At 37.8% G+C, this 15,166-nt stretch overlaps 1 protein-coding gene across 4 annotated transcripts in view; it reads right to left on the bottom strand.

The window, feature by feature from the left end:
• LOC129722980 (protein dead ringer) overlaps positions 1-15,166 on the bottom strand; it is a 217,461-nt gene that overhangs the window by 176,833 nt on the left and 25,462 nt on the right. For all 4 annotated transcript variants that reach the window (XM_055676883.1, XM_055676881.1, XM_055676882.1 and 1 more), the window contains exons 2-3: positions 9,893-10,062; positions 9,184-9,614 (exon numbers count right to left, since the gene is read on the bottom strand). In XM_055676883.1, coding sequence (XP_055532858.1) covers positions 9,184-9,614; positions 9,893-10,062 — 601 coding nt within the window. The remainder of the gene's footprint in view (positions 1-9,183; positions 9,615-9,892; positions 10,063-15,166) is intronic.

The following is a 15,166-nucleotide window of genomic DNA, read 5'->3' on the forward strand; positions in this document are numbered from 1 at the left end:
GGGATCCCGTCAGGGCCAGGTGAGTTTGAATGCTTCAACTTAGTGACAGCAGCAGAAATGGCGCGATCGTCAATATTAATCGAGGCGATGGAGCTGCTAGAAAAGGCGACTTTGTTGGCGGCTGCGAATATCTGACTAAGGGCAAGAGATTCATCGCAAAAAACACTCGAGAATTTTGCAGCAAATAGTCTGCAAATATCAGCCGGATTATCTGCTTTTTCGGAAGCTAATTCCATCACTGACGGCAGTCCCGCTTCTTTCCGCTGTACGTTAACGAAGTTCCAGAATTGTTTTGGATCGATTTTCAATTTATTTTCGATTTTCCGTCTGTAATCGGCGAAGCATCGTCTCCTAAGGATCTTGTAATCATGGTTAACTGACCGGTAATGATTCCGCAGAGAAAGCGACCCATTTGCAGAATATTTTTTAAAGGTGGCATTTTTAACCGTTTTAAGCGTCGCAATTCCGAAGACTGCCAGGGGAGGTATTTCGAGGTCGCACTTTCGTTCGGGGTACAAAACGGGCGATCAAACCGGAGACAATTGAAGTATAATCATTTACCGCCATATCAACATTGGCAGGATTAAGACTATTTACCCAGTCGACATTATGCAGTTCTCGTAACAGTCCCTCGTAGTCTGCTCGCTTGAAGTCGTAACGAAACTGATCTTCTGGCTCGTGATAGTCGATGCTACTCAGCTTGTCGAATGTGAGACTAAGAGCCGGGTGGTAAGTAATTGATTTAACCAGTGGTTCCGGAGCATAGGTTAACCGGGGGGCGATGTCTCTAGTGCTGACAAAACAAAGGTCGAGGCAACGTCCGTTCTCGTTTGGATTATTTTTTATTTGCTCAAGCATAGCAGCGTTATAACCGTCCAGAAGGTCAAGTGCGCAAGAATGGATGGTGGATTGATACTACATTTATGAAAGTATATGCACAGGGTACGAGGCAAAATATCGCATTGGCCTTTCTAAAATAGGTGAGCAATAAATCTGGCAACATTATATGGTTTTGAAGGGAATAGCATCTTTGGCTGTTTTGGTATATTTTTTGCAAACAAATAATATTTTTCCAGAGCTATTTTTTCGAAGAAATATTTCGAACACTTAAGGATTTGGATTTGATGAATTTGGTGTTTAGAAAGACTGTTAGCGAAGAATACTCATAAACAGGAGTATTTTTATATATTTAACAACACATTTCACAGTGGTTTAAAACATGAAAAACATGATTGTCAGCCTTTTGAGTGTAAAGATGCCATTTAAATGTTTCAGCGCATTCGACAAAGTCTTCGTAGATCTCTAGGGGCAACTTTTGATGCAAAGAGGTTGTTGTTTAATCCATCTAGAGAAAAGAAAATTAAGATTTTTTAATAGTTGTCGAACCAAAGAAAAATCTTTGCCAAAGTTGTAGGTAATCTCATGTAGAAAAACTTTGCTAAAGTCAATCTGGATCTATCTCTTGAAAATCGACCAAATACAGGTAATTTTGTACACAGAAAATTTCACTATGTTCTAGATTTTTTTTTTCAAATTTGAAAATACATCATTCTGCCGAACATACCTCAAGCATACTTTTTATTTTTCTATATGATTTAAAACTTTTTTGTTAAAAATTTGCGTTTTTTTTAAACTAAAATATCTTGCAAAGCAGAAAATAGTTGCAAAAATAACGGTCCAAAATCGAATGATGGAGTTTAGTAATAGCTTTCCTCGGTGTTTTCACTAGTTACTTGCCAACTCTTAGGGGGGGGGGGGGGGGGGGCGTTTGAAAAATAGTTGAAGAGGTTGTTTGTAAGACACGACGCATGGTTAACGTAGATTTAGGACATGTCAATGTATTTTTTGCGATAGGTTTGGGAATACACTCGATTGGGGTCGATTTATTGGTGTGAAGCGGTAAATTCTAGTGAGAATTTTCTTTCAACTCTCTTTTTTCAATAATTTGGTAACCTTAAAGAGAAGCGTTCACACACTCAGGCACACTCACAGCAATTTGCAGTGGCCAAATGACTGAGAGCAAACTCGACGCAACAGATCCGGTTAAAATTACTAATATGTCCGGACAAGTTCAGCAAAGCTATGCAGTACTGCAGTCCATCGATTGGTCCGTCTACTGTGAAATGCTGCGATCGAATGAGTAGCCTGTTGCTTTTCCGACTGCAGGTCGAGCCAGTTTTCCATAAGAGTCAACCGTTTTCTTGATGCAGTAATCGGTTCTATTTTTTTATAGGGGGATGTTTTGTGATGAATTAATTATTTACTAATATTTATTCAGAATTTTTATTGTGTGTTTTGCCACAAACGGTGACATATCAACACTATTACATATATATTGAGCTTTATTTCATTAAAAGATTGAAATTGCTTTCGCAGTTAAATGAAATTGTGGGAAAATTGTAAACCTACTTGTCAAGAAAAAAAAGGAATTAAAAATTAAATCCTAATCTAATCTTAAACCTATCTTACTGACTATAAAGTGAGCTAATCGTTGTAATTGAGGATTGCAACGATTTTTGTCGGAATAGTAATCGATTCTACGGTTCTAGCTTTTGTATACTTGTGCGTCGACTGTGCTATGGAAGAAGGCCTCATTTTAACTCTTCGAAACATGTGTTCAACAAGCATCCGCGTTTTTTTCTACTGTACAATGTTACCATCACAAAATCATAATGTTTTGCATTTTGGTGGACGAATAGCTAATTCCAATCGATTGCCGTAAGAATGAAGGAAATTCATTGGGATCTGACTAATATCAAGCATTTGAAAGTGGACAATTTTCGTGACGCTCTCGATGTTGTATATTTATTTGACATGAGAAACGTCTTACTTTAGTAGGGGGACACGCTGTGAAAAGTATAACGCAAGTGTACCCCAAATTCATTTCTTGGTAGCAGACATGAATATGGATACAATTAGAACGAAGAGTTCGAAATAATACTGCTATGAAATTTCTACATTTTTTTCAAATTTTTAAAAACGAATTTCGCTTTCCCTACAGTATGCAGAAATCTCGATTGAGGGTGAATTATGATTTGATGTTTAACAACATCGTTTTAATATACAACACTGACTTTATCATATTAAACGAGCATCATTTTTGGAAACGGCTTAAAAGAAAGAAACGGAAAAATTGTATATATGCGAAACTTCAAATCCATTTGGTTTCCATAAAGCAATGAGTCTGTTTAAGTATTTGTGTTTTTCTCTAACTCAGTTTGATGTAATGTGATTTCAAAAGTCATATGAAGGCTTTGAAATCATCCACTGGCCTACTAGGAGAACTGCTCCATTATTCATCTCATTAAGCCGATATTCACGAAGATTGCGCGGATTAAACACCAAATTTTCACGAAACCTAGAACAAATAAACAAAATACGCTTACGTGCTCTTATGGAATCTTTCAGCATTGTATATTTGGTAAACTTAGCTAGATTTATCCTGAATTTTGTAAAAAAAACTACTTTTCACAACGCTTCCATATCCATCTCAAAACTTGAATCACTGCTCAATTATTCATCTCACGATGCCCCCATATTCATCACACTGTTAACCATGAATGAATCACATTATCATGAATGAACGTAGCCACAGTTCGTCGTAGTAGGTTACCTAGATATCCGCTGTAGTTGCTTACGTGCAAAATTGGTAACCTAGGTAACCAAGCAGTGCTATCGATTTATGTCAATTATGTCGGAATAATTTAACATTTACAGTATGATTTTTTCCTTTTAACAGAAACTGATTTGGCAACTTTTGATTTTCTTCAACGCAGTGAAAACAGATTAAAATACATACAGTTGAAATTTAGGAATTGTAGAAATCCATCTCGTATATTTCTGCTTATTCAAGCTTGCTTTTGGAAATTTGAGGTGAACATTTCAAAGATTAAAGTATTCTTGGTGTAGTGAGAAATTTTGCTTAGTGATTAAAATGAAAAGTTATCCGCTAGTAATGAAAAAAACATTGGTTGGCTGCTGAACGAGTCCCGATGTAGCCGTATAGAACAATGCGCGGATTTTGTTTTCTGAGGTAGGTGATTAAAATAAATGAGTTTTCGAGTGTAGATGCCCGACTATAATATCAAAGTTAGTGCTTTTAAGTGAGTTTAAGAGGATTCTACTTTATGAAAGATCTAAAGAGAACAAAGAAGAATCTATTCCATGGATTACCTAGCAGATTGGTTTAGTTTGAAAATATGCGTTTTTTCCAGTTTTTTTTTTTCAATTGTGTTTTCATATTGTATGAGATAAATATATGGGCTGAGATGAATAATGGAGCAGTTCCCCTATATAATGGAAAAAAATATACCAGGCAGCTCTTTTTACATATGTTCGATCTTACGTATACGTACAACGAACAATCTGATACAAAAAACTTGTAACATATTCAAAATACATATCTATTTGTGTTTTTTTTTTGCGATTAAATGACAGATCATACCAAATTCGACTCATTAAATTTGATCAAATTTCTAAAAACAAAAGAATCAAATTTGTGAAACTATAAAACGTAATGGCGTAACTAATATTACTACTCCACGTGGTATAAGAAACTTCGGGCTTGCAAGAAAAAGAGAAAAGTTGTCAAGGGAAGACTTTTGAAAAATCTGAGCATTTATCAAAAAATAGAAAAAAATTGAATTTGAGATCTTACACTTAAATAAATTTAAGTCTGTGTATAATAAACAGAAGGTCGTGTTCCGAATCGTAATGTAGCACCTTCGCTTTTTTTTATTTGACTTGTTCAGACCAATTTAAGATCGCATCGTTCATCTTGCAGTGTGATTATTGGTTAGTTTGAGAAATAAAACTCCTAGTTCATGAGGAAAAATAATCAATTATACTAATTGATTAAATTGCATAAGGAATAATTTTCCATTTCTGCAATTATGATGAAAATATATCTAAAATTTTTGCAACCGACTGCATCTGACGCGAAGGCTTTTCCTTTCTTTGGAAATGCATGTATCGACACAAAATAGAGATTTATCACATCAACATTTTATAAGACGATTGGGCCCAAGATACTTCCTTGAAAGTAAACTAATTGTCCGATATCTTGATGCTGCAGGTTTAAAACTGGAGTAACTTCAACATTTTTCGATTTGGAGGCAAATATGCTAACTCCAGAGCAGGTAGCGACTGGGTGACTCAAAAATAGGAACTTTAGAGACCAAATGACTGAAAAAAGAGACCAAAAAGCAACCGAAAAGAGACCAAAAAGTGACCATAAAAATGTATAAAGAGGAAATTCAGACTAAGAAGCAAAAATAAATCTATTGATTTGTGAAGAAGGCTTGTGAATTTTAGGATATAAAATGATTGTATTACAAAGACAATACAAACGTATAACAGGGTGACCACTCAAAATCAATTTTCGAATAGGTTTTCTTAATTTTTCTTAAAAAGATTTCCTAAATTTCCCGTTGTATTATTTTAGAAAATAAGTAAAAACGGTGTTTGAAAACTTTGAAAACTATATTCAGCTGTTCGTCGACTCTGACAAGTTTCTACATAGAGTCCTGCACAATTTTCGCTCTTTTTATCTCCACCTCCCTTTCACCTTTTTTTTGTTGTTAACTTGCCGTTGAGCTTCCAATGCTCCTGACCAAAATTCTGACCCTCGAATTTCAAGTTATAAAGTAGGCAATGTATGTGATTTTTCGAGGATGCGAATAATGAACACGGGCTGAGGATGTGATTTAGACTTAGAAAAAATTTCCCTCGTCCAGACGGGACACGAACCCGCAATCTCTGATGTCAAATTTCGTTAAGCGGTAGGACTCAAAAACTTTTTTTTCTCGAAAAAAATCTCCATGCAAAATTCAACCTCAATCAGATTTTGGAAAGAAGACACCGAACAGTGGTTCAAGTTTTACCTACTTGTTTAGCCGATGAAAAAATTTTGTCTTAGAAATGCATGAATTGTCGATATCTTTTGTAATCTCGAAATACATTTTTTTTTTTGAAAAACTTCGATATTTTGAACATACAAAATTTTCGAGCTGATGCCAATAGAATGTATAAGCAATTTTTTCAAGGTCCTTAAATTAAATTAAACCGAATTGCCGATCATAAATGACCAAAATTATCAAATATTGTATTATAAATATTATTCTAAATAATCCGAGTGAAATCCGAAGTCACTAAAAACACGGTAAAAATCTCAAAAAAAGCAGAAGAATCATTACGGTTCTTTTCAAGAATTCGATAAAGATGAGAAGGGTTTCGCGCCAACTCGATTGAGGAGTTGGTAGAAGCTTCTCAGAAACCAATGCAACTTTGCGGGTATGTAGGCCTTAGTCACTTTGGTTTTTTTCTAAGGATATGTATTAACATTTGAAAAGGGCTGAAGTTTTTTTTTAATGAATCGATATATCTAAATAAAAAAACGAGATAGAGGAAAGTTGCGAAGGGATGACATTTAAAAAAGTTTAAAATGTTGAGATACTTGAAAGTTTTGTTTCATAATTTTTTATGTAAATTGAACATTTTATGTTGATAAAATGTAATAACTTTGAAAATACACATTAGGTCTCTATTTCGGCAAGAATTTACCTTACAATTTCCCCCTGAAACGAGAATTTGAATCGAATATTTCTACATTTAAATTGGTTATTGTCATGTAGAATTTATATTAGAACGATTCCTACACGTTCAAAAGAAGCAGGAGACAATAAATATCCGTACACCCACCGAGATTTTTGTGGCACCATTTTTTTATCTTTTGTGGCACTAAGTAAAATAGTCTCTCACATGTGTCATTCTGCAAGAGCAGGGCCTCCCCAATATAAATTGTTGGTCTCAGTTTTGGCACAGACAAACAGACGAACCACTCGATGACGATTTCTTCGTTCTGAAAAATAACGATTGTTTCGAAGTTTTGTTTATTAGACAGTAAAGCCACTGATGTTGCTATGAACAATCATACACACTTGTTAGCAGAATTAAAAGCCGTTTTCACGAAAATTAGTTGCATGGCCGTTTGTCTGTGGCTTTAGTATATGATGCACAATTGGGTAAGTCAACTCAACCCAATCGAAAATTTGAAGTAACACAGGCATGAACGAACATTTAACACTTCAAAATTTAGTACTCAAACCTGCTCCACCTTAAAAGGCAAGTTGAAATAAGCCGTAGTTTAAAAAAAATCAAAATGATTGACGAGTTTCGAAACTGCAAGGTAAATCTTTTTTCGATATCCAGAAAGCTCGGTTAAAGACAAATATTTTAAAAAGTGCTTAGTCCCCCCAATCCCCGCCGATGCCTACTGTAACAGCTGTTAAGAAATTGCAAAATATCCTTATTCGGCTATTTAAGTTTTATTTCGCAGATCTAGCTATTAAACCGCTGTCAATTTTGGTTGAAACCAACAACCAGGTTTTTCATAACAGAGAGGATCAAGCCAATTGACTTACAGATTTTCAAGTTGAAATTTTTTTAGAAATGGTTCAACAAATGAAGCTAAAGAGAGTGGCCACCCTGTGAATCATTACTTTGGTCGCATGATTACTACTGCATTTCCAAATTGTTTGAATGCTTAGTTTCTGGATTTGCATCATATAAGGCTCCCAGATGGTCTCGAGGTAAGTTGCTGGCCTAACAAGGCAGTCGTCGTAGGTTCGAATCCCAGTTCGGAAGAGAGACTTTTAGTGTCGGAGTCCTGTAAAATATAACGATGGGCTGCGAAATATGTGTCGGAATGTACCTGAGATTTGCTTCTGCATCATAAAAGCAACGTAATTCTAGCACACTGGCAACTACTTTTTTGGCCACTTCGAAAAAATAGCTTGGGGTGAGAGAGTCTTCTTTTTCAAGATATTTTCTTGAATTATGTCGGGCGTCCTTATTTGTGATGTCATTTCCTGTAGCACAACAGATACTCCTTCCAACATCGTCTGATAATTTGAACGAGAAATCGAAAAAGAGACTTTAAGGTGAAAAAGAGACCATATTAGAAGAAAAAAGAGACTTTAGAGACCTTTCGTTGAAAAAAGAGACTTTCTAGAAACTAGCTTTAGAATAAAGACCTTGTCTCTGAAAAGAGACCTGCTACCAGCCCTGTAACTCGAAGCATCTATTACAAATTCTCACCATGAAATTTAAAGAGTTTCCAGGAACTATTACCTTCATTTTGAAAGAATACGTATACAGCTATCCATCTTGAGGTTTGTTTTAGCTGCTTTATGGGGTTGGAGCGGAGATTCAACCGAATCTTACATAGGATCTTATTAAATTGATGTGAAACTTGTCAAATAAGTACTACAATGTATCATCTCAGTACATCTCAGTAATTTTAACCCTAGAAAGATAGTCTGCGTCAATTTGACTCCTCGCTTTCAGTGACATTACCCTCTTCTTTTTCAAATAATGCGAAACCATTTTCGTTTTTCAAAAAACTGAATTAGTTATGAATCGATGTTTTATACAAAAAAATTGCGTTTTGAATGATTTAAAATTTATGCATCAATTTAACGCCAACATGAGTTCATTTTTCCGGGGTTAAAGCCAGAAGTCCAAGTTCATAAAAAAGGAACTTCTTTGTCACTTGAACTGTGCAAAAAATAGACATTTTTGGTCTTTTTTTTCTATGTGGACTCATCACTGCGACCAGAGGTTAGATCTATTGTGATATTGCCCAGGTGTTTTCTGTACTCCGCACTTCATATTATTGGCAGTATCACTATTGAAGTAAGTAATACGCTTATCTTTCATATCCGTGCTTGTGTGTAAATTTCACCTTTCCGTTTCAAGCTTACTGCTCTACTATACCGAGCCTCTGTTTATCCTAATAATATCGCCTAATTACAATTCCCTGGAGAGAACTCTCATACGTTACTCAGACCAGTTTTATTATTATAGGGACTTATTTTTTGAGAAGGAGAGTTAACACGGGGTACTGTAGAATTCAGATCGAAGGAAGGGTACGTGGTGGAGAGCCTGAGAATAAACCCATGCTAAAGTCATTCGTCAACCAAATGGCCTGATTCTACTAAGATTCGAACCAACGATCACCTGCATACCAAAGCGGACTCTGTAACCTTGCGGCTACAGAGCTCCCCATTTTTTGGTCTTTAATTTTGATCTTGTCATGAACCAGGTTCCGGATTGATTCGGATGTAATACTTTCTTTTATAAATATAAACACACAACTAGGGAGAAAACCACATCAACACTTACCATCCTTGTTGATCGGCGGATTGGGTAATGTGAACGAATAACTGCTACTATTTGCTGCGTTTGCACTACCACTACTACCAGTCCCGGTACCGTTACTGTTCAACCCCGCACTTCTCGAATCGACACTACCGAATATACTACCACTTCCGGCCGCCTGGGGTGACTGCTGTTGTAGCTGCTGCTGATGATGATGTTGCAGCGCACTTGCACCGAAACTTGCATGCAGCGATGCCGCGAAATCACTCTGATCCCCCAGCAGTCCCACTTTCATGTCCCGCACTTGCATTTTCAATTTCTCCAGTACATCTCCGTGTTGCAAACCGGACAGACCCGACAGTCCGGATAGATTTGGTACGTTCATGTTCAGCGCCGAGAGATTGCCGAGTACACCCAGCGGGTGGGTTTGACCAAACTGAGAAGGATGGGTAGAGCTATTGGGGATATAGAAGAAAATACGATCAGGATAATAAAACGGCTAGAAATGTAACAAATTAATCATAAGTTTGAGTAATTAGATTTTCAAGAACGTCGTAATTTGAGTTAAACCTTATCACTGAAAATGTACATATCAATAAATTACTATTTTTCAACGGTTACAGTAACGAAACCGCAAACAAACTAATTGCTTAGGCGTAATAAAATCAGACAGCCTCCCTTCTCTGGGATGAATCGCGAACGTCGACGACATTTACAATTTTCACGAACTTACCTGAGCTCTGAGTGATGATCTGGACTGCGGCCAAATTCCATCCCGGATGTCATCTTATTCGCGTCTTGCTGCGCAGTCGTTGGCTGTTTAATATTACCACCTTCTTCCCCGTCGTCGGATTCGCCAGTCTGGTTCGAGCGGCCGTCGTCCTGATGTGACGATTCAGGCGACTGCAGTCATAGAGCGAGAAAGAGCAAAAAAAAGGAAAATAAATTTAAATCGAAATTAACCATTCCGACCCGGCAGCAGAGCAAATGATTAATCGTAAGTGCACGACATCGAAATTTATTCGCTGGGGCCTAGAGTAGCTCAATCACGCCCAAGACGGGGGCGCCAGAGATCTTCACGAGACACATCGCCATCACATCGTTACGGTCGCGTATACATCATGTTGGCGCATACTTTGTAGTGATCTATTCCGGGGGGGGGGAGAACATCTGAAATATTTCCAAGCCGCGTATAGTGGCTTCCACGCAGGGAGCAAATGGGTGCAGCAAGGGACAGTGGGAGAAAGCACTTACGGGAGCAGCAGCCCCGCAGCAGATCGCGAAGCGTGGTGATAAAATGTAGCCTCGATAATGATGATGTTTTATGGGATTAACGTGTGTAGATTCGGTGATGTTAAAGTGTCAAATTAATTAAATTAATGTAAATTTTATCGCTACCGCTTAGCGGTCGGATAGGGTGACCAATTTGTTGAGAGTGGTTAGATTAAAAAATAACAGGAGGGTTGTGTGCAAAGCCACGACCGCAAGGTTGAAGTAGAATACTTTTACAAGAAAGATAACCCGGCTACTGGCGTGTCAGTCAGTTTTTCTAGTAAATACTCGTTGACTAATCAGATCAATCGAATTTTACGTTTCAACAAGGATTGACCATTTTCAATAATATAGTAAGTTGCTTGTCATGGTTGGGGCTTGAAAATTTTCAAGTTTTGAGATGAAATTTTTTCGGATGTCGTGCTCATGACTGGAGGAAAAGATATTTCAGTACGTTCTGAGACACGAAAAAAAGGTTAAATTTATAACTTTTACAAATTTAAAAATGTAAATTAACTCAAGAGAAAACATTAACGCTTTAATCATTAGGTTTTTATTTCATCCTGAAATGGACAGTTTGTTGTTCATTTTAGTATCGGATAAGATGCCGATTACATCTTTGAGTTATTACTGACAGTGCGAAAAAGGTATTCGTTGTGATAATGTAAACAGTGTTGATATAACACTCAAAACTAGACGGCTCACGTGTTGTCTTTTGAGTCAAATCTCCATTGAATGCATTTACTAGTACCCACTATCGCACAGAGACTGCATTTCACTAAAGTGCCTCACTGCATCAGCCGCTATCGATGCTGAGATCCGCTGCGACTAGTGCGCTATCCATAGCCATGCCACAGTTGTGGCCGCTATACGCTGCCATTGGTATCCTCTGTCCCTGCATCAGCTGGCCCAGCTGCTATAGTTGCTGGGATCCGCTGCAAACAGTGCGCTATCTATTGCTACGCCACAGCTAAGGCTGCTGCTGCTAAAGGAGGACGACTGCTGTTGTCGCTGTCTAGAACTATTATAAGCGGCTTCGGCTGAAACAGGCTCTTATATAGGCCAAATAGCATGTTTTCAATTGCAAGGTATATGATTCCATCGACCGTGCTTGGGAAGCAATCATATAACGACCAATCAGAGGTCGAATTTTTCGTTTTGACAAGGCTTGACTATTTTCAATAGTACAATAGGGGAAATGATAAAATCACAATTATCTTCTTTTGGGAAGAATCTTAGAAGATTTTCTAATCTATTGCTGCAAGAACGAAGGAAATCCATCGAATACTAACCGATTTATTAGCATTTGGAATTGGACATATTTTTCATTTTTTTCGGTTTTAGATTTTCATTTCACATCCCTATGTAGCCGAACTTCCTGAGAGAAGTATTCTACTTCAAAAAAGTACAATAAACCAATAGGATAACCTATTCAGATGGAAAGTAACAGTTGCAGGTTTATTATGGGAATGTTAATTAAACCAATAAAAAAAACCAATTCGCTGATTCCGCTGATGGTCTGATTCCTACTTCAAACGTGTTCAGATTGACACTAACTGTGGACTTTCACTAAGTGGGTAAACTGCGTGGTAACAAAATAAATCACTGTGTCAGGCTTTAATATGATAAAAAGTAAAAGTGCAATTGTTAATAAAACGATTATTTTGAATCGTCGAAACGAAAACATTTGACTGTAAAAAAATTAATGGTTTCTTACTTAGTTCCGAAGTGTAACAGATTCTCCAATTTCAATTCATGATATAAACACCAACACCTACAGAGAGGAATTTTCTTTACTGTGCAGGTTGAAGTAAAGTTAAAGGACCAATATTCAGAATGACAAAAAATTTTGAAGAGTCGTGAGTTTTCTTAGGAATTTAAAAATAAAATTTTACTATTTGTTTCTGCACATCATCATTCGAAAAAATGTGCTTAGTTTTATAAAAGGTAAAAACGCACAATATGCACCGTGATCGGGAGAGGAGTTTTCAACCTTTAGAAAAAAATATTACAACCATTACCGACTTACCAATTGATTCAGCGAAGAAAGTTTTTTCATATTCAGTGGAACTTAAGTTAAATGCCGGGAAAATCTATCCGACTTCAGAAAGGTTCTGTTGGATCACGTAATATTTCTAAAATAGTTCGAATTTAGCCATTTTAGTATAACAGAGCATAACGCTTTTTCACGATCGAGTTTTTAACGAATATTTCCCACGGTCACTCATCGGAACCCTGGAAACATACAAACGAAAAGACATGCATGTTTTTCCTAGAAATAAAAAAAAACATAACCAACATCATGGAAATGAGAAATTGAATCCAGCTACCCTAACATTTCCAAACGCTCACCTACACTTGATCGACCACGGTTGACTAATGCTACCGAAGAAGATGAGCTGGACGAGAGCAGAAAAAAAACCGAATTTCCCCCCAAGCCGACACCAGTGACTGACACACGGAATCTCACGCCAAAGCAGTCGATTCTTTTTTATAGCTGCTAAATTTGAGTGAAAATGTGTTTGTTGACTTGCGAGATGTCTCCCAGGGAATTTAATTGAATAATTTATTCGACACTAACGGCGGCGTGGATACGCATTCGACCGACTTCGCCAAGACATCGGGGAGTCAATCCGAACGTACGGCATCGGATCAAAACGGTCGGTTGTTTAATGGTCTAGGAAGATATCGTTTAGACTGCCATATATCTGCATGTCATCTTTTGGGGCACACGATCGTAAAGCCACTGTTATGATCTCGATCTCTCTCTCTATCTCGCCCGTCAGATATAAAAATAATTTCAGTATGTCAGCCAATTTTTGTGAGGCTTCCCAGAAAACACGTTGCTAAGAGATATGATTTATCGATTTCTCGAATTTAGCATTATGCGTGACGTATGAACAAGGCAACGCGCACACGAATGATTCACTTAAAGTACATCCAACCTGCTGTCAATCAGAAATAGGGAACTTTTTTCATATCCGAGAACGATCGCATGCAAGCCCGATTCAACCCTTCATTTACACAATAAACAAAATCGAAGAAAATTTCAACGCAATAAAGTTGCCTTAGGTCAACACAAACAACCGCCGGAGACCACCTCGACGATGATGGCCAGTGCGTCAATCTCCGCACCGATGGCCAATCAACCGAGATGGTCAGATGCGTCCGACGGTTTTATTAATTATTGTCCATCTCTTTCCACCTCGGTAAGTCAAATATTAAAATTGAAAAAGTCAACAAAGTGCGGCGGGAGATGTTTAATTATTAAAAACCTCGCACTCTCCATCACATCTTCTCCCATCAATTCCTAGTGTTTCCCCGATCGCCGCAGGTTTCGTTCGACACTGTCAAACACTTGTTTTTCGATATTTATTTACATTACATTCGTGTTTTATTTCGGATATAGGACCGGCCATGTACTGCGCCGTTGATAGTCTTCCGAAATGACGACCCACTTTGATCAGGAATGTGTGTTTACGTCGAGTAACAACTCGATCTGTGTAGACCGCAGTAATAATTTATCGAAACGTCCATTTCGGGTTCATTATTCATTCAAACTTCCTGTTTCCGGGACTTTGTGCGAGCCGAACATCACGCCGGACACAAACCATTCAAAACCAAATCACCTCTTTTCCAACATGGCACCTCATCGTCATCGCTGTCGGATATTTGCCTATGAAAAGAATTTCATTACATTCAAGGTCTGCTTTCCTGCGAAAAGTACCGACCGATTCCGAAGAAACTTGTCGATTGTGTTTCAATTTTAATGGAAATTCCCGCTTATCCACTGATGGATCTCCGATGTGCTGCATCCCTAAAGGACTACCGTACGGCTTTAGGTTCACGCGGTTGTAGGCGGCAGTCAGTCTTTAGTTTTGCGACGAAAACGCCTTTGAGTCACGTATTTAATGTGAATCAATAACAACCTCCCGTCCCCCGTTGGACACCACATCCTGCGATGACCTGAGATCCACTGTAGTCGATAGCAACCACCCGCCAGTGGCGTCCGATTGCAGTTAACAATGGACACACTATACGTCCCAGAGCGAGAAATCACCGTTGTTGAGCGATGATGGTGACAAACTTCCCAACACTCCTTTTCCTGTGCGCGATATGATCGAACACGATCGGTTCAATAGAGACATTACGCTGTGCCCGTAAATGTAGAGTTCAAGCACCATTTATATTCATTTTTCTTTGTAGTGCGTAAATAGTGGTGAAATCGCTTGTCAACGTTCAGTACTTTCAGCGGCCTGAGGCCGTACGTTTTTATTAGTTCATAAGGCTATTACGTCTTAAAACAGCGAAATCACACGAACCAAGCCGTGCGCAGACTTTTCGTTTTGAAAAAAAAAATCTTTTCATTTCGGCAAATTGAAAAAATATACTTTTGGTCCAATTCCATGATTGCCGATTCCTCCTATGCGCTGCAGGAGAAAATGTCTACCAATCTTGGATTTTTGGTCGTGCTAATAAAGTCATCCGTTGCGATGAAAACTCATAAATTCAAAAAAGCGTATTCGGGAAGCGGGCAACAAAACAAAATTTCTGGACAAAATTCTGCGCACAGTGGGGAATCGCTGGCCATCAGCCAAAAAAAAATTTTTTCGTTAGCTGTTTCATAATATTTTTCCTTTATTGCTATAACATTCAAGTGTCTAAATCCAAAATTTGGGCGTAATATAATGAAATTTGAATTTTTTATGACTTTTCAAAGCTTGGCGAACTGACG

The sequence above is a fragment of the Wyeomyia smithii genome, chromosome 2, assembly GCF_029784165.1.
Source record: "Wyeomyia smithii strain HCP4-BCI-WySm-NY-G18 chromosome 2, ASM2978416v1, whole genome shotgun sequence".
NCBI lineage: Eukaryota > Metazoa > Arthropoda > Insecta > Diptera > Culicidae > Wyeomyia > Wyeomyia smithii.